This window comes from Anopheles maculipalpis, chromosome 3RL (assembly GCF_943734695.1).
Source record: "Anopheles maculipalpis chromosome 3RL, idAnoMacuDA_375_x, whole genome shotgun sequence".
Taxonomy (NCBI): domain Eukaryota; kingdom Metazoa; phylum Arthropoda; class Insecta; order Diptera; family Culicidae; genus Anopheles; species Anopheles maculipalpis.
In genome coordinates this window covers 40339578-40363057 of record NC_064872.1, presented here as the reverse complement: position 1 = coordinate 40363057, position 23480 = coordinate 40339578, and the positions used below count along the sequence as shown (strand labels likewise).

The 23480-nt window shown below is 44.2% G+C and overlaps 4 protein-coding genes and 1 non-coding gene across 9 annotated transcripts in view; 1 reads left to right on the top strand and 4 right to left on the bottom strand.

Annotated features, from left to right (window-relative positions):
* Positions 1–1926, top strand: LOC126564675 (proton-coupled amino acid transporter-like protein CG1139). The gene is made up of 8 exons (XM_050221761.1): positions 1–217; positions 285–557; positions 620–704; positions 770–911; positions 989–1119; positions 1190–1368; positions 1432–1607; positions 1676–1926. The coding sequence occupies exons 1-8, from the start codon at positions 84–86 to the stop codon at positions 1915–1917; spliced, it is 1362 nt and encodes a 453-aa protein (XP_050077718.1). The 5' UTR covers positions 1–83; the 3' UTR covers positions 1918–1926.
* Positions 1–23480, bottom strand: part of LOC126564342 (actin-binding protein IPP) — a 389363-nt gene that overhangs the window by 285002 nt on the left and 80881 nt on the right. The gene's annotated exons all lie outside the window — the stretch shown is intronic.
* LOC126564403 (nocturnin) lies at positions 3528–18339 on the bottom strand. 5 transcript variants are annotated; one of them, XM_050221443.1, is made up of 6 exons: positions 18148–18339; positions 4935–5167; positions 4811–4876; positions 4585–4706; positions 3791–4513; positions 3528–3698 (listed from the first exon to the last, which is right to left on the bottom strand). In XM_050221443.1, exons 2-6 carry the CDS (start codon positions 5164–5166, stop codon positions 3528–3530), a joined length of 1314 nt encoding a protein of 437 aa, XP_050077400.1. In that variant the 5' UTR covers position 5167; positions 18148–18339. The 5 variants fall into 5 exon arrangements, with proteins under 5 accessions (XP_050077400.1, XP_050077396.1, XP_050077398.1 ...); XM_050221439.1 differs by lacking the exon at positions 18148–18339 and adding an exon at positions 12159–12620; XM_050221441.1 differs by lacking the exon at positions 18148–18339 and adding an exon at positions 7269–7407.
* Positions 11374–11445, bottom strand: Trnap-agg (transfer RNA proline (anticodon AGG)). Its single transcript has one exon. It is a non-coding gene; the product is annotated as a tRNA-Pro (tRNA).
* Positions 19638–20809, bottom strand: LOC126565169 (m-AAA protease-interacting protein 1, mitochondrial). The gene is made up of 3 exons (XM_050222317.1): positions 20351–20809; positions 19984–20279; positions 19638–19918 (listed from the first exon to the last, which is right to left on the bottom strand). The coding sequence occupies exons 1-3, from the start codon at positions 20777–20779 to the stop codon at positions 19783–19785; spliced, it is 861 nt and encodes a 286-aa protein (XP_050078274.1). The 5' UTR covers positions 20780–20809; the 3' UTR covers positions 19638–19782.

Below are 23480 nucleotides of genomic sequence, written 5' to 3'. Positions count from 1 at the left end.
TGTGTTCAATTGCAGTGAACCCTTGCGGTGAGGTACTTCGAACAGCGAGCAACCAGCAGCCCAGCATCACCAGCCCAGCCAAGATGAGTAGCTCCGGCGGAAGTCCCTCCAAGAAGGGCACGAGCGTGGACATGCAAATATTTGCCTCGAATGGAAACACGATCGTGGATGAAAGCTATGACCCCCATCTGCACCGAAACCGACCGCACCCGACGACGTGAGTATGGCGTAAAGTCCCCCCCCTTACCACGTGTAACGTACTTGGGCGCCCTTTCGCTTTGCAGTAACTTCGAAACGTTGGTCCATCTGCTGAAGGGATCGCTCGGAACGGGCATTCTTGCGATGCCGCAAGCATTCTACAATGCGGGCTACATCTCCGGTGTCGTTAACACGGTTCTGATCGGCATCCTCTGTACTTACTGCTTGCACGTGCTCGTCCAGGCGCAGTACGCCCTGTGCAAGCGTCACCGGGTACCCATCCTCACCTACCCGATCTCGATGAAGATTGCGCTAGAGGAGGGTCCGGAATGTTTGCGACGATTCGCACCATACGCTGTGTAAGTGGTTTGGCTGATGGTTTGTGTCCTTTGCCGACTTAACGTTTCGTATGATATTCCAGTGTTATCGTTGATGGGTTCATGATCTTCTATCAGCTGGGTATCTGCTGCGTTTACATAGTGTTCGTTGCGACCAACATCAAACAGGTTCGTTACGAGTTCTAATTCTTACACCGACTTGCCAAGCACTACGTTTGATTCCTTCCCTACAGTTGGTCGACTACTATTGGCTGGAGCTTGATGTGAAAATCCATTGCTTGATACTACTCGTACCGCTGATCGGAATCAATATGATTCGCAATCTGAAGGTGCTGGCACCGTTCTCAACGCTGGCCAACTTGATCACATTTGTCGGTAAGTACAAATTTGGAAGCTCACACACATCAAACACTCATCGCCGATAACAAAACAATCTTTCCTACTACCCACAGGCATTGGATTGATATTGGCCTACATTCTCGACGATGTTCCACCGATCTCCGAACGCCAGCCAATCGCTGAATTGGGCAAATTTCCACTTTTCTTCGGTACCACTCTGTTCGCACTAGAAGCAGTTGGAGTGGTGAGTCACACAATTCTATTACGTGGGAATTATGTTCCTGATTGCCATTCCCCACTATTCAATTCCATAGATTATAGCACTGGAAAACAATATGGCTACTCCCAAATCGTTTGGTGGTGCCTGTGGCGTACTTAACGTGGGCATGACGGTGATTGTGTTCCTTTACGCCGGTATGGGATTCTTGGGGTATCTCAAGTACGGTGCCGAATCCGCCGGCAGTATCACGCTCAACTTGCCGCAGGAAGAAATGTAAGTATAGGACTGTCCACCGCTCCCGATATCCGAGAAAGCTGACCCACCTTCTCCCACCAGTATGTCTCAATCGATAAGAGTTCTGTTCGCGGTGGCCATCTTCATCTCGTACGGTTTGCAATGCTATGTGCCGGTCGACATTATCTGGAACGTTTATCTGGTGGAGAAGTACCGTGACTCAAACAATAAGCTAGTGTACGAGATGTTAGTACGTATTGTTGTCGTCATCACCACTTGTAAGTAGAAATTGAGCGCGAAACACTGATCCGTTAGTGATTAACCGTGTTTCTTTTTACTCTCTCAGTCCTGCTGGCCGTTGCCATTCCTCGTCTGGGTCTGTTTATTTCGCTGTTCGGTGCATTCTGTCTCTCTGCTCTGGGCATTGCTTTCCCGGCCATTATGGAGATCTGCGTGCTGTGGCCGGACAAGCTGGGTCCGGGAAAGATTACACTCTGGAAGGACATCGTGTTGATCGTCTTCGGTGTTATCGGTCTGGTAGCTGGCACGTACACGAGCGTGCGGGACATTATTATAAGCTTCATGTAATTTGTGCCGATCTGACATGCTTCCGTGCAGTGACTTGCGTAATGATGGAAAAGCACAGGTCCGGATGCTAAAACAACTTACAACTTACAGGAAAGCGGGCAGAAACCAAACGTAAACTATTTATAGCAATCTTTCCTAGATAAGATGGTTGTGCACTAAGCTTCCTTAGACGAGGGCATTCCCTCCGCCATCGTGAATTGAACCAGCTACAGTTCCTCTTGCTCTGGCGGGCCTTACTGGCAGATTCTTACGCTGGTAGAGAAGATTTGTGACATATCATTTGTAGATTTGTAAAACAAAGTTTCAACAAACTGAGTTTTTATAGTGTTAATTTCAACACATCTGCTTGGGACAAAGGAAGGCCAAGTGATTCTGCTTTCTTCTTTCATGTAGCGGATGAACTAAGTTTTTAAGATGTTTGTTTGTACTACAAACCGCAAAGCAACCTCAACAGTAGATGCAAAGACGATGATAAAACCTATTTTGGAGTAGTATTAGATTTGCATAAAAAAAAAAAACGCCAAGCGTTACGCACACGCGTTACTATAGAAGCGACGATAGAGATAGCTTTGTACAATCACTCAAACGCACCACTACAAGATTGCAGGTTTAACTCACTGTGGATGTTTATGCATTACGCGCGGTGCAGATCCACCTCCCCCCCAACAATCGGATATAGCCACGCGACCAAACACGGCTTCCATTGGATTAAATTATCGATTCGATCGGAAAGAATAAAGCACCAGACAGGCGAAATTATGTTTACATTTTATTATAAATAGATTATTACCGTTACATACTACTACTAGTTCGTCGTCCGACTCCACCGCTAAGTGATATGAAAATATAATTTTCTTCCGACACTCTGTTACAATTTTCTCGCATGCGCTTACTCCTCAATGGCGGGTGCGCCTCAAAAATAGGAAATTAGTTGTGGTCCTAATGCTATTACATCTGGTTATAAATACACACGCATAATTTGTACACCAATTTCATCCTCGGCCATGCCGACGATCAACAGTGTGGTAGTTATTTTTAATTCATTGTTTTGCTGTCGTTTTACGTTTGTTTAAATTGTTCGTTTTTTTTTTGTGCGAGGTTACGCGGTAACTTCGATCAAAAGAGGAATTCTTTCTGAACCATTCTGGGAAACCATTCTGAACCAGTTACGCACTTGTTATGGCAGAAATAATTCATGTTGAACGATAATACAAAATGATCCAATGTCCAATGCAAAGTAAACCGCAATTATGAATGAAATCCACTTTACATCTGATTAGTTTAAATCCTACCCTGCCTTATTTGTTTGCTTAATCCCGTGTCTGACACCATTTTATGCACTGCATTGCTTACACGATCACAGTAACTATCACAAAAACTAAAACAAAAAGTTCCCCGCTTCTAAATTAACCTCTCACACATTTACACCTGTTAAGCCTATTCAAAAGGTAAATGGAGACTCCGGCCTTTCTGTTGGCCAAATGGCTTTCCCAGGAAATCGATTTTTAAAACAATTTCAACGCGGAACTGAAACCGATTACCAGCGACACTGTCGCACCTTTTTGCCATTTCGCAATTGTTCACCATTGCCGGTACCTGAGCTGAATCTACTACAGCTGATGGTTCGGTATGGAGCTTGAAACGTCCGATTGACCGTCACCCGTCGCTGGCTTTAATTCGATGTCGCACACGAGCGAAAAATGATCCGAAGGATATAGGAAGCTTGGAGTGCGATCGACACCGATTTCCTCGCCGGAAGGGAACATTAGGCAATTTTTCACCTGTAATTTGACACGAGAGAAAGTAAATTATTTGTAACAAAGTGATCTTTATGGAAGCAAACCCCGCTCCTGTACCATCCCATTCTACTCACCGTTAGCTTGTCCTTGGAATAAAATACATAGTCGATCGTATGGCATACTTCACCCTCCTCCCGAATCTTCCACGTCGTGTACGGTGGTTCGTAAGCGGCCGACTGTTCCGCTATCGTCCGTACACCGTTCGAAAGTCCACAATCGTCGTTGATACTGTGCGCTGATCCAATACTGCTACGGCTACCGCGCTCACACACCGACTTCGTGTTGAGTGCGTTCTGGTTGTTCTCGTCTTGCGATTCCTCTGCCAGCAGATCCGCGTATGCACTGGCCAATCCGAGAGATTTATAGTTTAGCACCGTACTGTAGATTGGTTCGATCGGTTCTGCATTGAAGTCACCGCACAGGATGACGGGCCGGTTTTCCGCCACACCGTCGATAAAGTACAGCAAATCCTTGCCCTGCTCATTGCGCAGCTTGGACAGTAGTGCTCCTTTTCTGGCCTTCAGGTGTGTGGTGGTGACGCAAATCTCTTGCTGTGTGTCACGTGTTCGCAAAACGGCAGCTATCGCAACCTGATTACTTTGCACACGCCACACTTCCAGCACGCGGGTAAAATGGTTAACCATCTCTAGCCGGTCCTTCTTGTAAAATACGGCACACCCGTCCGGACCATTGTTGCCATTGATATACAGACAGGGCGAGTCAGGTTTGGGGAAGAACACACCTTCGTAGTTTTGCGTGCTGAGTATCTTTTGCAGAAATTTAAAGTGATCCACTTCCTAAATACGAAAGAAACAACATTGTGAAACCCGTTTCCAACACGTACAGGGAGTGTATCGCTTAATCGTACCTGCAGACAGACGATGTCTGGATCGTTTTGTACAATTTCCTCAATGAGCTGATACCGTCGACAATCCCACGTCAGTGCTTCCAGCGGGCATCGTACGAATCCGTCATTGTGCATACCGAGCGCTACAGGAAATAAATTATGCGATTGCGTCAATCAACACTCTGGCAAACAAACAAGATCAATTTTCAGGCCCCCGCCGTTTGAGGTGGAGGATCACCTTGCTTACTTTGTGAGAGCATGTTCCATTGAAATATTCGTAGCTGTGTAGCCGTAAGCGATGGTTCGCTGCATGCTGAAGAAGAGAACGCTCAAATTAAGCTCAATCTGCGCAGAATGACTTACTCACTTACTTTTGGATATCGAATCTAGTTGGAGCATTTTGAACCCGTCCGTAAGATCGTTCCTGTTTAGACGATCAACGGCTTTAAGAAATTTACGTTTCACCAGAGCCGGACGATCGTTACCCCGTGCTATCCGGCAGTAATCGACAAGATCCGACACGGACATTCCCTCGGTAATTTCCAGCTTATCATCCTGATAGTCCACATTTTTTATTTGCGGTGCTGACGTGAACGAGCCCATTCTGTGGGAGACAGGAAAGAAATGAAGTTGTTAAATGCGAATCTTCTCAGCTACTTAAAAACGATTGTTACTGATGAGTCCCGCTAATATCAAACATTTATTTAACTACTGTACGTGGTAAGCGCCCACTACCTTTGCAGCATCACCCGCTGTAGATGACTTTTCTTTAGTGCCCCATTCATGGGTACACCTCCGCCTCCTCCTCCTCCTCCACCAGCACGGGAGGACTTTTCGGTCAGCTGAATTTCACCGCACGGATCTAGCATCGTTTGCCAGCGAAACGTCCGTATTATTCGACAACCGAACCGGCACTAACCGTACGATCACTGCTAGACGAACACGTACAAAACACGGTTCTCGATGATCGATCGATGGTGTGTTCGCATATTATTCTGTTACTCTGTTTGTGCTAGTTGATCTATGTAGATCTCCACTCTGAATAGGATGCAGCACCAGTGTAATACGATTCAGTGACCCCGTCGAAATGCTTTACGCGGTTATCACGATTCGGCTACAGACTTTCTATGAAAAGGTAGACAACATCTTCTGCTCAAAATATGCAAATAATTAACAACATATCCACGGCTCGTCTAGCAGAGACGTAGACAAATCTCGATAACTGGCTGCCTCTCGGATTCCGGTTTGTGCCATCAGCTATAGCGGTTAGGCCAAGCTTCCCGCGAAAAACAGTAAGATTTTATATTTTTGATGGTTTGCAAAGCGAATATTCTCCATTTTTGCTTCATCGTCCATTAAAACAGAATTTTCCAAAATATTCGCATACAAACACGCGCAGTTGGGCAGAATGTGATAATTTTACAAATTAACAACTAGCCCAACAAACAAACTCTGACTGTTTTAACTCCAACCTGGTGAAAGTGTTGTCAATCGTGTTGATCACGACGATCGCGAGGAGATCAAAATTGACTGTGTAAATACATCGAACACAAGTATAAGTGGAATATTCAACCATTTATTGCCTCAAAAACACGCATAGCAATCGGCAAAAGAAAAATGTGTCGTGTTAAAAAAAATTCGCATATTATAGCAAACATAAAATACCAAATAAAGTTGGCAGGATCAACAGAGAATTCGAAGGTCAAGGCAAAACAAACCGACCCAGGAGGCGAATGTGTTTTTACGCGAGCTGTAAACAACATTTACTTCGGGCTCTGGTGCAATTATGGAACGACCAAGTTTGATCGATGAATTGTGTTAGTTTTGACGTGAATGTGAAACTATTTTCTAACTTTTAACAGGCTTACACTAACGAGGATCATTACACGCGAATTCGGTTCCGCTGTTGGCCGTGGAATGAATTGGCAACCCGACTCTACCGATTATTTAACATTCAGTGAACGGAGGAAGGTGTACGAAAATGCATGCAGTCACCAAAGGCGCATTTGTTATGCACGGAACAGTATGAAAAGCTTTCACCCCAAATCCCACGCAATCGGTGCCAGGCGTTGTCCTGCGTGTCCTTACAATGTCCGCTGTTACATCGAAATCGCACAAACTGCGTAGCACCCAGTAGCAGAGAACTATTTCTATTCCGAACAGCGAGCAATGCAAACATCAAAGCAAATTCAGCAATAGCAAGAGGATGCTTTGCTCGTACAGCCAAAGTCGCAACAAGCGCAGAGATTTCACTACCATTAACTTTATTTTGATTTTTCAAGCAGCAACCATCGAGAGTGATTATTATTGCACCTTTTCCTATTCCACAAGTACGCACACACACGCACAATAGTCGTCAACACACGGCTGTTCCTCCTTTTCATCGAAATCACCACACCGCACCGATATCCGAATGTTTCTGCTGTACCGCACGAACAGTTCGATTTGCGGGCGAGATGACACAACGTCACGTATATAACATCTGCTCGAGCGCTTTACCTGACGGCGGGCGAATGAAGCCGAAGATTGAAAGCGACAAAGAAACGGTAATTTTCAAAATTTCGCCCGCTTCAACCGGTACAATTTCCTTCGAATGGTCGTTGGTTTCGCTCAGCCGGGAATGTGTAGCGTATGGCGCGCTGTTTTCATGCGATTTTTTGTAGGTACGTAGCATCTTTCTTAACGCTCATCTTAGCAAAAATTACCTTGGAATGAGGAGTAAATTTTTGAAACGCTTCGTCGTAAATATCCAAGTTGTGCGAACGAGAAGATCCATCCTGACGGAAGATGAACGACGACGTTATGTCGACGTGAATCGCGTTCGCTTCGTTTGGCCTATGTTTTTTTTTTCGCTAGATTCCTCCGAGTGTGCTGTTTGCGAGGTGAAAAGTAATGCAGAGTAAGTTTATGAAAATAAGCATTTAAAAAGCGAGCAACAATAAGCGTTTATGTGAACCAATCGCGACGAAAGAGGTTATCCAAACTACACGGTAATGCAAAGGAAAAAATGAAGAAATAGTGTTGGAAGATTATTGGACAGATACCTAATATCTGAGGCCACCAGTAGCGTATTATTGCTTCTTCATCCCCCTTCTCATTTGGCAGAGTTCTGATCAGGAGTACTCTCAAACACCTGCTCTACTTCCGCAGCATCCGGCAAAAATGCTTCCTCGACGGTAGTACTAATGTTGCCGGTGACTCATGTCATTGCCCTGACCGTTCGCTGAACCTTCACATTTATTCGGAACGATCATTATGGTGCGTTTGGTGCTGTCCATCAAACAGATGACATCGATCATCAACGATCTGCCCGGTGTGTGCATGAAAGTGAATGGTTTGCTACATTGGAAATACTCACACCGGACCCTCCAGCTAACCCTTTCAAGCAATCAAACACATCGACTAGAGCGGTACAAAGTGACGCAATATCCACCGATAGGGAATTCCATTTTTTTTTTATTACACTTCTCGAGCCCGAAAAACACGCACGGAATGACCGGAACTGGTGCGATGCTATACTTGCCAAATCCGTCCGTTATGATACATGATACCGGTGTGATGGTGGCATGATCGACCACTGTTTGAATGTGGTAGGGGATCTGACCTAGGTCACGACCTGAAGATCACAATCACCAACGGCAAGTGCGTCAGTTTAGGAGGAGACTAGGTGCAATGGCGTTGCACCAAGCGCAATGGCGTTCCAGGGTGCCATACGGATATGTGTACGGAAGGCACAAGGCACGTTTGTACGTGAGATGCATAAAGCCAACCGTCGGAACCGGTTTTGTGTCGTATTGGACGATTCAAACTGTTCTGATTTGAGCATAGTTTTTTTTTTTCATTCATTCATCAGCAGGGCGCCATCGTTGATTTGCTAGTGAGCATCTTTGAGCTTTGAACTTCGAGCATTTAAGAGCTGGTAGTTTATCGGAAACATATTGTAAAAAAAAACTCAAAACGTATTTGTGTAATCATTTTCAATTTCTTAAAATGCACGTGCATTTTCGGGACAGTATTAAGGTCTAAAAATATCTCCAAGGTACGGTATAGAAAATGCACCCAAACCGTGGTTGCCCGGTCCGGTTTCGCTTGTTGCATCCCCTCCAGACATTCACGGACCGCCCTTGTTGCAATTTATTTTTATGAGCTCGGGCCCCCACTTCCACTCGCGCGGGGAATCTCGAAACCCGACATTTCGGAAGAATGGTCGGCTGAGTTTGTTGTCCCCCGGGGGGTGGGAGGGCGAAGGTTTTATGGATGTGTCCGCGCCGACTGGAGGCGAGCGATCTTGCAAAATATCCTCAAGGTTGCGGGCGAGCAGGCCGCCCGCCCGGCTCTAACTGTAATTTACATCTCCCCCATTCCGCTTCCGTCACGACCACTCCACCTTTCAACCCCCCCTTATCGTAAGGTGTATTACGAACCCCAAACACACACACACACACTCCGGTACATGACGACGCTCGGTGCAGCTTCACAATGCAGCAATGCGCTTGGGTGCATCGATCAAATCGGTGCATTTCTTCCGTGGATGCATTTTTGATTAACGATCGTGGTGTGGCTGTACCGTTAGATCGGGAAATCAATCCATTGAGTGGGAAGTGGGAGTGTTGGGGAGAAAAATAGTAAGTTTTCGTGCGGTACCGTCTCCCACATCCCGATCCCCGATCATGGCACACGATTAAACGATCGATCGGCTGCGACATGTTTGAAGTTTATGCTAGAGCAAGAGTAACGCTTACGGCAAGCTTGAACGGTAAGAACGCGACAGAAAACAATGCTGGTTGGCGGTCCTGTGTTCTGTTGTTCTAGGCGAAACAACCACACAAAGTGTAATAAATTTTATTCACCCAAGACGGAAGCGATCGCTTCAAACTTCCTAGCGTTGAACCGGTAACGGTTGTGTTTATCTTCTATTTCGATCCAAAACCCTTGGTAACTTGGTGCCTCGCCGGAGTCATCTAACGCAGGTGCGACCTTCAACAAGCTGACCGATTCCCGGTTGTTTACGCCAAGATACAAAAGTCCGTGCGAACTCTCATCCGTCGTGACCGAAGAAGTGTGGCGCTTAGTGTTTTGAAGTTGAACCCCAGAACGAACTATCAGTTCGAGGGAAAAGAATAAGCACGACTGATCGCAGCAAAAAGCTTCTCTCAATGACTCGCAATAAAGCTCAGATGCACACAAAACGATAGAATACACAAAAAGCTTCTCGGTAGGAGCAAAGGATGGGCAAACCAAAGTCCATTTGAATGTGTAGATGTATCCCGAAATGGCGGAGGCATTAAAGTTCAACAGTCGGTTCAAGTCTCTGGAGAAAACCTTGGGACCAGCACGTTTTGCGTCTTGGGCTTTAAGACGTTGATTGTTTTTCGAGGACCGGGACAAAACACTAAAAAGTCGGCCCTCTTGTTGTTTGCTTTCGGCAATCCTGAGGCCCAACAAACAAAAAAATCTTCAATGGTGGATATAAACAACACAGTTTTTGTTCTAAACGGAATGAACAGCGGTAAACACGAACAAATAAATCAATTAAATTAATCATCGTGCTTAATAGCCACGAAACGATAAATAACTCTGCTAGCGCGTCAATGTATTATATCCGATGCTTACCATGATATTACCATGAACGTGATATCATTTCCGTTGCACAGTAAAAGCTCATTATTTACTTCGTTTTCGTTGCGCACAAGATTTAAAGAAAAACGAAAACAATCCTAATGCTCTCCCTTCAAATCAAATTTCGTCCCACGCTGATGATCGTGGCGTTAGCGCCGCTGAGGTTAATGATCTGATCAAAATATTGCCACAAACAATCATGTCCGATTAGCGCATTTCAGTTCAGGTCAACATTTGCATAATTCTTTTTGCGTCGTAGACCCTACATTCGAGTTCAGTTTCAGGGATGGAAGAATGTTTACAGGTTTTCTGCTTCACCTAATTCCAACCCCAAACTAGTTAGGGAGCAGTCTTCTGGAAGACTTTTTCTCTATCCCTTCGGAACACCCCCTTTTAACGCAACACGACGAACGAGGCCAACATGATAAAAATAAACAAACCAATTCGTCGCTGAAAGCTTCCACAATCGTATCGGACATCATCGACTGATGAATCATTCTATAATATCTTGCCGTCTCTCTTACGGTGTTTCTAATTAAAATTCCATTAAACGAAACATTCCACCAAACAAACTGTTAAAGGGTACTGGAATGATGAAGGGGGTTCGGTTTGTTTATAATTTTCGGGACTATTCGATGTGCCTGGAGAGGCTTTAGGGGTAACATTTTTTGTTGTGAGTAATAAGTGTTGAATTTTAAGTTGTTTTATTTTTGGAACCTTCAAGAAAACAACAAAAGACGTCATATCGAGTATTTCATTTTAAAGTTGTGCTTGCAAATTTACAAGGGACGGTCGACTGAGTAGAACCAACGAATTAATGATTGAAACCATCACCATAACCTAGGATGGATGAGTAATTTCATCAGATGGTGTAAATTCTAGCAAACGCTTCAGTTTCTATGCTTCAACAATCTAAACGCACCCACCAAACTACGGCATGGCAATGTGTCCCACGTGTGTAAAAAGCAGAATAGAATTGTAAGTAGTATGTTTCACGGTTCGCTACCGGCGTTTGTTGATTGGAGGCGATGTTTGTGTCAGCGATACGCAGCAAATATCGTTTTCAACAAGTAGAAAATAAATACAGCTATACGACGACGACGTTGCTACGTAATTTAGAGTGACATATCGTAAAACAAGATGAACATGAGTGAAGACGAAAATAAGAAGCAAAAAATGTCTCATGAAGGTGGGCTCGTCCGGGATTTGAACCCGGGACCTCTCGCACCCTAAGCGAAAATCATACCCCTAGACCAACGAGCCCGTTGAACAACGTGCCTCATAACGCCGTACTGCTTCTACGCGCCTATCGCACATGCGCCACATCACATTTGCACCACTAAAGCACTGAACGGCATCAATGGCATCGCTGCTGTGTGTTACATTATGCGTTACACGAATTACAGTTACACAATGGATGGACACAGAAAGATTACAATAGAACTAAATCAATGCCAGGAGAACGGTAAATTAATCTTTCACCTCATTATCGTGCTGGCCCCCACCAGTCAGTCGTTTACACTTTCAAACTAACGACGCATCTTTTGTAAACAAAGCACGGAAAGTTTCTTTTCGTGAAATGAGTATCCCACCATGAGGCCGTTTTGTCTTTGTATATTCCCCAAGCAAACGATTCCTTGCCGATCACGGAATAACGTTTTAGTCATCCGTTTCATTACCAAGCGGATGTGGAGATGATTGTCACCGACTATGAGACAAACGACTGTCATTATCATGGGCATCAGCACGCCAGAATTAAATGGAAAGTACCTTCACCTTTGATTCTAAGCAGAAGGGCAAGACAAGTTACAGCGACACCCATTTCATTCTGCTGCACTTCCTTTCTCTTTGTGCATTGTACGACGATCACCATTACTGCTGATGATTGATCATGGTTTATCGCCGTTTGAATTGTCTGTGCTCGGTGTGAACACGGTCGGATTTCTCCCAACCCGCCGAATCCGTGATATACCTACCTCACCAAGTACATGAGCAGCTGTCGAGGAGGAATACAATCCAACTCGTCGGTCGATCCGGTACCCTCGGGCGCGTACGGTTCACCGAAACCGCCCTCCATCTCCAACTTCCTTGCCGCGAGACGTCTGTTGGCCGCGATCGGCGTCATCATGGACGCTTCGAAGATGGCCAACTTTCGCTTAAAGTACGCACGTGTATCTTTTTCACTAGCGAACCGGCTTAGGTCGATTTCGTCGTCATCGTTTCTCACTTCACCGGTCTCACACGCGGTAGCGTCCAACTGTACCCGGTTCGTCGCCAGGACGCAACCACCGTCGGGGAACGAGTCTTTACGGCAGTTGCCACGCAGGAAACCGACCGTACCGTCTGGCAGCATCCGCGTGATGGTGCCCATTTTCTCCGTCAAGGCTTTCGGGCCAAACCGGCCCACTGGGAGCAGATCCATTGCCGATCCGATCAAACTAAACTTACGCTGCTCACTGCACCCAACAACTGATCACAGTGCTGTCAATCAGAGTTTTTTTTACGAAAACCAAAGCTTCTGACGTTTTCCGCGTTTCCGTGTGTCTTGAGCTATATCAAGAAGGAAAACGTTTCATGTGCCAGTTTCACTCAATTAGTTACGTTTTTTTTTTGTGTGTGTTATTGATCTACGCACGCAATACGCCTTTTGATCGAATATATGAAGGTGGTTCGCATGTGATGTTCGCTAAACGACTGCCCACAAGTGACTGGCAACAGCGTGTGCGCACCTCCACAAGCCGACGAACACGATCTCCCCGATCGCGATCTACCTTTACGCGGTCTTCTTGTACGCGGGGCGGCCTACCCGTCGTGGGGAGGGGTGATCTTGCGCTTACACGCGCGTTTTGTTTAGTGCTCTTTGGAGTAGTATTTCGGACCCGGTTCGCGCTCTTTGCAAACGAAGTGGGACGCGTACAGGTAGGTCTCCGCAGGCCAATGGTCACGAGCCGGTGGGGTGAGCAGAGAACCGGCCGCCCAGATGTTTCGTTTCTCGGGCGCGCGCGCGCGCTCGCTCGCGATACTTTCCCAAGATCAAGGTCGTTTCTTGGTTAACGACTCGGATCGTGGTTCCGGTCGTTTTGCCGTACACAAAAAGAAAATAGTATTTGAAAAAAAAACCACGAACGTGTCAAGCGAGCCGAATGGAGGCAAATCTACAAGATTTTCACTCAAATGACCAAGGTTGGGATATTTATTTTAGGGATTTTGTTTACGATCACACTAGAAGAAAATTTCTGCTCGTGAGCGGAAAATGTTGTTGATGAGATTTCCTTCTGAAACGAGTGTTTTGGCAAAGGAATTGAGAGTCCAGAACACATGCACGCTCGGTTGTATCTAATCGATTGATACTGCATCAAGACGTTGACGGCCTTACGTCACATAAAATAATCCCACGGCACGAAAAGACACGATTTCAATAATCGATGTTGTAACGATTCCAGCTATTCGCTATGATTGTTTGTTTGTTCTTTTTATTGGCAACCCAGCGGCCAATCTTCGTCACGATCCCGGGCGTATGCAATTGCGCGGTCAACCGTGTTCACCCATCCGATCCGACCGATTTCAGACCGTAACACCTTCGATCAATCACGATAAATGCATTAGGTCGCAACGTTAGCCCATTAGGAGTTATGATTATACAATGGTTTTTTTTAATGAATTACGATTATTAGCTTGGCCAACGGTGTGATAAGTGACGAAACCGTTCATCAGCATGTATTACGCTGATAAGAACTCCTCAACTCAAGGAAGTAAAAGATGTTCCCGCTTTATCTTCGCGTTCGGTTCGCGTTCGCGATCAATAACTAGTTCACTGTTTCAGATATATTCAACAAGCGTCACTAAGACCGTCACTTCTGCGTCCCAACACGCAATGCACCAAGAATGGATTTTTTTTCGAGGGCTGCACTTTGTTTGCTGGAAACACAACGTTAAATTACTTCCTAAGCGTGGCACTACTACCCTTTCATACTGCCGCTTATTACTACAACACAACGTACTCTAGTCGCTAGAACAGCAGCAAGTCCTGAATTGGCTGAACAACTAAACGAGTTTAGCGCGCGCTAAATAAAAGCGGAAGAAATTAAAAGGCAAAACGTGCAGTGTTGTGTGGGGCTCTGCTGCTTCACTTGCTCGACTTGATGTCCGTGGAGCGTTTGGGATCGGCCGTGTATAGCATTAGGAGGGCTCACGCACGCTCGCGCTTCAGCTAAGAAGCTTCAACGGATTGACTGACTAATAATTAAGGGAAGAGAGACTCGTGCGATCTCGCGATCGAGAACTGAACTATGATACTGAACGCAACCACGGTGCGAAGCAATGATTTTATCCATGTAAGTGATCGGCGCAATGCATGGCAAGGCTGAGAAAGGTGTTGCTAGGAGAACGGTAGGGCAAATGCTTTGGAGATACATTTCGTCCTGTGAGGCTGTGGTTGTAGCTCTGTGCGCTAGCGTGTGATCTTTGGATCGTGTGAGAGCAAAAACCCTCTCATGCTAAAGGATGTGAGAAGAGGGCATCTCATGAGAAGGACCAAAGTAGACAAGAGATCAGTCATCGCTTCGTCCACCGAGCTCTACACAGCGAAAAGGTAATGTTGGAAGGGAAGATGTGTCGAAGAGAGGTGCATATATAATTTGCTACATAAGTTGTTTACTGGACAGAATCGTGATCGAGATTGGATACACAGTAATTGCATTCTATTTCGTTTTTACATGTGTTAAGCGATGTAGCTGTGTTGAAAAGAATCGATGAATTTCTATTACCTCAAATCATCCAAGCAGAAAGATGAAAACAAGTTAGATCATACATAACAGACTCGTCGTAAACAGCCACCTCCTTCTTACAAATGTGTCTTTGAACAACCGGCAATAACATTCCCCACTATCTCCTTCCGGCCTCTGCACACCCTGTGCCACAGTTGCGCCGATTTCGGGCCGAATGTAAACATCGTGGCCCTGTAGTGGCCCTTCAGCGGCAGATACTAGAAAAAACTAGTAGTCACTTGAAGCCGGCTGTTAAGCTTATCACCGGCATGAGCTGGCAGCAGACATTATGTCCGTCCGTCTGTTGATTGCAGCTGGTCATCGATTGCTGCCTTTAGCAGGGTAGGAAAAGTCCCAATCAAATCCACGACCAGACACGGTATCGGAACAGTATGGTAATGGACCATGGTTTCTGCAGATTGATCCAGCGTACAAAGGAAACTTATCAAATGAGGAAGCTCCTAGGAAGCTAAGCGTCAAAGAAGGGTCTACAGTTATCAATCTTTGGAGGAAGCGCAAAACGGTAGCTCCCGTGTGTAGTTGAAACGCCACTGCTGAACGGCGTTAGCATTACGAATCAGGTCACGTTTTTCTTGTTGGCCGTCCATGTCCAGCCTTCATTGTTCGTCGGCGGTTGAAACTGACCGATTTGATAAAAGTGAGCGCAGTGTCACGATTATGCTTAATCATTTGCGCACGGTAGCAGCTAGTGAGCGTACCACAGCCAGATATGAATAGTCACTAGGAGCTCCACACAAGCGCCCGTTTTACCTTGAAGCGTTTTAAACCCAAGGGATCTCTTCGTTGAGATCCGTTCCCTATACAATGTTTGCCTACAAGCCATGTGGCGGTTGCAACAGCTTTCCATTCGATTGGAGATTCCTATTTTGTGCTGTTATCGGTCACATTAAATCATGCTAGATATGAACGGCACGATCACATTTCGTGTCCTGAGCTATTGACGAAACACTATCACGATACGACAGAGAAGCGTTCTCGATCCACCTCGATATAGTGCCTTTCATTTGACCGTTCCGTCGATCGGATGCGTAGTAAGCAACAAACAAGGGAAGCCTTTTTGCTCTCCGATCCACTGAAAAGATGCCTTGGGAAGATACACATCAGTAAGCCGGAGAACGTTGATAATCTTAAAAGATTTAGATTTTTTTTTTTACATTAATACTTGTTTCGAAAGGTAAAAGATCAGATTCGCTACAGATGTAAAAAATATCCGTGTAAGCTCCATCGTTAACTTCAACGGCCAGACATTCTGAGGGCTGTTGAAATTTTACTTTACTCACTCAGTCATGTAAATGACTCACTAATGAGGCGAGACTTCAAACCACGAATCATTTGAACGATGATTATGCCCGATTCCTGTGTGGAAAAAAAGAATACTCCAAAGTTTTCCCCGGGAACGGTCAACAGGAAACTCCAAAAAAAAAAAAAGGAATCTTCCGCCTCAAAAAGGCTGCGATGAGTAAATATTTTTTAGGCATGGGCATTTTACCTGTACAGATTAGCTACCGTTTAATAATCAGCCAGAAGGTGTTGAGACAACACACATTAAACAATTACAAGCCCCACAATTACACAGCGCTGGCGATTAATAATCGCGACGCGTCTGCTTACAATTGATGCCGTTTGAACCGGCTGCCTGGAAAGTGAAGAAACTGCTGCTAGACGGTTAAGTGGGCGATAAATTGCAGCTGACGTTCATTATTCCGTTCCAGCTTCTTCGCTCTTTCCAGTGGCTCGCGCGTACGCAACGGCGCGGGTGATGAATCGTTTTCCGCCTTCTCGTAGTGGAGATCGTGCTGCGGGGTCAAAGAAGGTGTGACTGTGTGTCGTCGTTGGGGATGGAAGTTGGATGAACTTCCTGCTCAATCGGTTAGTTAACGCCGTTGTTACTAATTGCTTCAAGGTCAATACGTGGAGATGTTGCCGAAGAAGAAAATTCCATCTCTTCTGGCTGAAATGGTAAGCACGGTTCGAATGTACGACGGGAAGGAAGCATTGATGTACTGCGCAGATTCTGGCATTCTGGATGTTTGTGAATTTACTTACTAAAATTGGTGCATTCATATTGCAAACATTCCTGTCGAGTTGTAGCATCTTTGTGCCAATGTCCGGTTTTTGGAGATAACCTCTCCCACCGGAATAGGTCACACTGAACCCACAACAAGCGGTGATAAGCTGACCGTAAACGAACGTCCTTGGGAGTAACTTTTGGTAATGGTTTGTTTTGGCTGAGGGTTTCCTGGACGTTACGTACCGGTGCGATTCATTTTCATCGCATTCCGCTTCGCAAGGGTAACGGCAAGATCATGTATTAAGAATTGATTGATTTCAAATTGATCATGCTTCTAGCAACAACTGATTTATCATTAATAACGGAAATCGTTGTAACACATTTAAGGGTAGTTCATTCTTACTAGCAGTTCCGTACCCGGTAATCGTGACATGAGCACACGATTAAGACCAAGTGCGTACACGTTTCTCGAGTTCTTCAGCAAAAGTAGATTATAATAGAGCAGTTGAACTGCTGTTGCTCAGGCAAGAGCACCATCCAAATAAGGAAACTGGTACCGCTTGTTGATGAAGTCAATTCAGCCTCAATCCACTTCCACTTTACCGATATTTAAGCACCCGTTGTAGGTCAACGACACATTGATATTCAGATCGATGCGTAATTGAATCTTTCAGAACACTTTTCCAATGTTTCTTGTGAGAGTATTGTTTACACCGAAATTGTTGAGCACAAGAATGATTGGCCAATAAGTGTGAACCCATCCCAGTCCGGTTATATTTACACAAAAATCTGATTAAAGGGAAAGCAGATAAGTAATGCTAGATGAATTGGCAAACTGATCGTGCTGAAATTGAAGGTGAAAACCGGCATTTTTCGTCAGTTGTAACCGGCTGAGACTGGTTTGCGATTCTCTATTTGCACCACTCACATAAAGCATTTTGATAAGCGGCAGTTCGTCGTTCGACATTATCAGTGGGCTTTTTACAAGCCTCAAATAAACACAAGCACCATACGTACGGTGGACAGGCTTGTTACACAGGCGTGTGGTTCTGTGACAAACATAAAAAAACAATGCTATATCCTTCGTTCAACAACGTGCTCTGTCCACGATTGGTTCACATGATGGTAAATGCTCGGCTCGGGAAATGAAACTGGTGCAAAACTTACCTGCTGCTGGATGCTTCAGAGAAATGGTCCTGTCATTACCGGTGATTGATCAGCACAAACGCTGAGGTGAAGATTTACTGCTTCGGGATTGTAGCTGATACTGTACACTTATCACACTTATCAAGCTGGTCTATTGGTTGATATCACCTTGACTCACTGATCTTTAGACTTTGCTCCGGGACGTTCATTGGTACTGTCGGATTTTGTAAGCTAGCTTTTTGCAAATAGTTCGCGCACTAGTTTTTATCTAACCCTGCAATAGTACACTTTCTTCACTACACAAAATGTGCCGGTTTCGGTGGATACGCTGAGTCGCGACTCTGTGGAACCGCACAACCGCTCGGTACGAGGCGTTTGAACGAATTAAAAATACCCGGCCGGTACTGGGCTCGTTCAAACCGAGGACCCACGGCTTGCTTTCTTATCAGCTGCAGGGTGAAACATTATCACCGATCAGTGTGGTCGAGGGAGAGAGCGAATATACAGCTGATGTTGATGGTGTATGTTTCACGTAAGCTCGCGGAAGACATAATCAGTACGATTTTTTGCCAGCAATCCATCAGTGTACTTTCCAGTTGCGATCCCTCGGACAAAAGTGCGAGTGCAAAAATCATTTCACTATAACTAGCACAGTCATACCCGTAGAATAGAAAACGTATGGAGAGAAGCTAGCGAATGTTTAATCACTTGTGATGCTCGCCTCACGTCCACTTAGCTTTAGAAAAGAAAGTACAGTACAATTCCTTGCGCCACTAGACGCGCGTCGTTAGTGGGTCACACATGGGCGGAGATTGTGTAAATTGCAAGTGTGTTGTAATCATGTTTAGAAATGTTTGTCCTTGCTGTAGCCTTTCAAGAGCTTCCAGTGGCGTTCCTCAATCACGATCTTTGCGCATGAGAAAGTATCAGATTCTATCTACTTACTCCAACTACGCAGCTATCAGGTTGTGTACTATCAGGAAAGTGCACACAATTGCTAGATAATGTACTACGAGTACGTTTTCTAGACCAAACTGGGACTGCGCATGTGCAGGTGATTGTGCTCTGATAGGGATAATCTTACCAGACGCTGCAAGTAAATGACGCAAGAGCCGTTGTCCGACTTGCAATTCAATGAACCGCATGCTACATTAAGTGGATGGAATTAGGCAAAGTTGGTCCTCACAAACTTAAATCTGGTGGTCTTTGAAGTTCACTTCTTTTACAACATCCAACGGTACCAGTCCTTGGACTTGGCCAGCGTGTGATAAGAACAACCATGCATCAGATCCCTGCTTGTCGGGTTTGATGAACTACGAGACTGTTCTAGGTCACAAATATAAGTCTTCGTCAAAATTACTCAACACAAAACCTGCTTGGTTCAGCTAAAACATGCAAAATTTTATACGGCTGGTTGGATCCGGTTCAATTTGTTGATGGACTCCGTTATCAAAATATCATTTCCAGTTTTGTATCGAAGATAATTATTCAATTGACCACTTCTCACATGGTTTGCTTCACTAATCACCCTCCAAAAGGATGTACAAATTTGTCTTCTTTATTGTTTCTACATACAGGACGCATTTCCCAGCGCTAGATGCCATCGTAATTCTGGCTGAGGTGTTTTGTGTTGTACATAGACCGCTCGGTGCGTGGTCATTCGTCGATGTAATCATTCGGCTTGAAATGGTTCACAACGTTCACAGTCCAGTCTGAGTCGACGCCTTTCGTAAATTCCTTGATAAATCGATAGTTGCAGACACTTATTTTGTCTCGAAACTCTGGGAGGACTCTGTAAGCAAAATGAACAGATATTAATGTTTAATAACTAAATGCAAACTACCTAAGCTTACGCACCCAACGTTCAACGGGATTGTTTCACCACGCTCTATCATTCCTCTAAGACCCCGTAGCACGTGAAACACCATCGTTATTTCGACGAACCGTTTTTGGCTGTCATCGTTCGATTCGTCAAACATTACGCCGACTTGGTAGGGAAACGAGAAGTACACATCTTCCTTCTCCACTTGTATGTCGTATCGTTCAGCAACGGACATTTTGGCAATCGACTGCTTCAGATCAGTCAGCGCAGCGCGGTCAACCAATCCTTCCAGTTGTTTTACCTCTCCACCAGCCAGCGACGATGAAACTACCTGAAGTTGCAGAATGTAATGTAAACCTGTTAGTGAGCCGGCAAGCTAGGATTTGGAGACAACCAACAGACCTGTACAGCTTGTTTCGCTCCCTGGACAAAATCGGCAAGGTCAAACTCTCGGTCAAAGTACGGTCTGATGATGAAGTGTACCATAATCCAGTTCCGAATGGTTTTTATCACCGAGGGCCATACTAGTGGCGGAAAATCCATCAACATCGGACGCTTGCGAATGCGTTGCCGGGACGATTGTTCATCGGTGGAATTCCATCGCGTATGCACAATGTTGTGATTGTTGTTGTTGACCCAAGATGAGCCGGAGAGAACACTTTTGGATGTTGGCGACCATGCGGCCGCTGTGCTTTGAATATGTTTGCCACATAGTGGCAAATAGGATCCTACCGCTAGCTTACTATTGGTAATGCTGTAAAAGCGTGAAAAACTATTAAAACTTTGTGAAAATTGCTTAAATTTTACTGCACCACTTTGAACAACAAACATTGTTGATGACAGGAAGATAGAAAACGCTTGACAGTTGTCGTGTTGTGTAAACGCTTCCCGTGCCAGACTCTGAATGCAGTCTAAACTGAAATTAGAACATGTGTTCTAAAATAAGAGTTTTATTTAAATATACCGTTACTTGTTCTTTGCTTACTTATTTTGAATGTGAACATGTAGCGATCTACATAACTTTTGGATTTTATTTGAAAAATTTGAAAAAACCTTTTTTTCTTCATTATTTAGTTTGACATGACGCCGTATTGTCTGAAATATTATTTTATTCACATCTTCTACATCTTTGATATAGCTTTTAGCTTGAAATATACCATACCATTGCAAATTTTATTTGGATTATAAAAAGTACCACTTTTTACGTTATTCATGTATTTTATGTATGATGGCTTTTGCTGTATTGTCAGTTTTAAACATTATCTTATTAAAATCTAAAAAAAAAAAAGATTAAAATCGATGCCGATAAGTGGTATCACGGTTTTGAAATCCCCCTAGATATTTTCTTCCTGATACTACAAGATCAACTTGTTTCAACTTGATCATCGTAGAGAAAGTTGAAAGCTGTAAGATAGATTTCCATAAAGAAAAATCTACCTCTGATCATATCTTACCAATACGGCAGATCTGAGGAGAGGACGGAACAGCAGCTATAGTTCCAGTGGCGAATCAAGGTGTTTAGAGGTGGTGTCTTTATCTTAATCAAAAGTATTGAGTAGGGTGGGGGAAGGGATTGGGTTGGTGGTGGTGGGGGGGGGGGGGTGAGAGGTGGCTCAGAGAAACTTTTCTCTCCACTGAGACCTCCTCGCCTTAAATCCCTCTAGCCTCCCTGGTCGTCAAGGCCCCTGGCGGCTGTCACCTTTACCCATAAGGTAATCCGCCAAAGAATTTCAACAACTTTTCAACAATTTGAAAGTCGGCATATTGTACCAAAGCCTGGGTAAAACTATACCACACAATGATGTCATTTGGAATCCCATCCAAGCTTACGAGACTTGTTAGAATGACTAACACCATGTCAGGTCAAAGTTGGGGGCCGGTCCAGTGGTATGGGCGGCAGCGGCACCGGTCTTTACGCAGGGCCGGGATTCAAATCCCATCCGGATCGTTGTAAATTTCTCGTAGACCGGAACCTTCAGCTCAAAATTAAGAAAATTGAAGAAAACTTCTCCACCCAAAACATATGCCGCAACGGACACAGCAGAGGCTGTATTTATCATCCAAATATTAACATACGTCTCTTACACGAGAACTCTGTTCAAAGCTATTAAAATGCGTTTGAGAGGATGCTCGCTAGGATCGTCTAGGAATGCTCTAAATGTACGAAGATCTCACCATCGTGCAGCGAATTAGACTGCTGGTCATGTTATGAGAATGGCACCATTGGTCCCAGCCCGTAAAGTCCTTTAAGGGCTTCCACGTGAACACAAAAGGGTTGGCATGGACAAAAGGGTTGCATATCTTTAAAAAAATGCTGGGATATTGCTTTTTCAGATGCAGGCGTTCGACCGTGGCTGATATCGGCGATTGTTCCATCAGGTCAAGACCCCAAAGTAGCTGAAAAGCCTGGCAAGTAAATATTGTTCTGTCTTTCTATATAGAGCACAAAAACATATTGTCCCGGAATCGAACCTTAAAACTTCATGTTTGGTACAGTGTGCATATTTTTGTTTAGATGAAAACGTTTAGTAAATTACATTATATAATTTAATCAAATAATCAAAAACCAATTTAAAAACATTATAGCGTTAGTTCTTCGACATGGCAATACACATGAAATCCAACGATGACTCAATTACACGAGAATGGTACTTCCTCTTGCCTTTTAACGGTGTTCGTGCCCTTTTTGTGACTGTTCGGATAAAAAAGGGATGCGTTTTTTTTTGCTTCGCCAATCCCTGAAGCATGACGCAGGAGGTTAAGGAGCATACTTTCGACCAAAGAGGGGTTTCGGAAGTTTCTATCAATAAGCCTTTAGAGAGTTAAAATTGAACATAAGAGGTGTCATCGAATAACGAAAAAAATAAAAGTGATTGATTAATTGAATGGTTAAAAGAATGACTATTAGTCCAGGCGCGACCCTAATTGTTTTAAAATTGTTATAAATAAGCAATCCATGTATCGCTTAGCCATTTTAGAATTTGTGCTGTAGTCATTTTCTTGTTAACTTTTTTGTTTATTCCAACAGAACGACCTGGCCGTATTGCTTTATTATTATTGTTTTCTTGCCTGTCAGAAAAACATCTTAAAATTGAAAAGGAATTAATAATCGAATAAAATCAACAGTCATATATGTTACTGTTTGATTTACCTTAAAACACGTGCATAACTTTTTGTATTCACAATAATATAATATTCTTACTTACCTCTTCGAAGTATTTAATGATACAAATCACTAAAATCACTCTTCATCATTATTCATATCGTAAAATTTTTTATTGCAGAATAAGATGTCTATGCTTTTCTCTGTAATTTCATTCTTTCAGGATCGGATGGAACTTTTATCATAATTGTCAAATACACTCGGACAAATCACGGCAAAACAAAATTTGCCATGCATAATCCTTCCCTTTTCCAGACGACAGGATAATTTAACATAACAGCATAATGATTTACCAACTCCTCCCTTTATCCCTAGCAAACTCGCTACCGATGGTCTATCTGAACTAAACATTCATCGTTTACCCTTGAT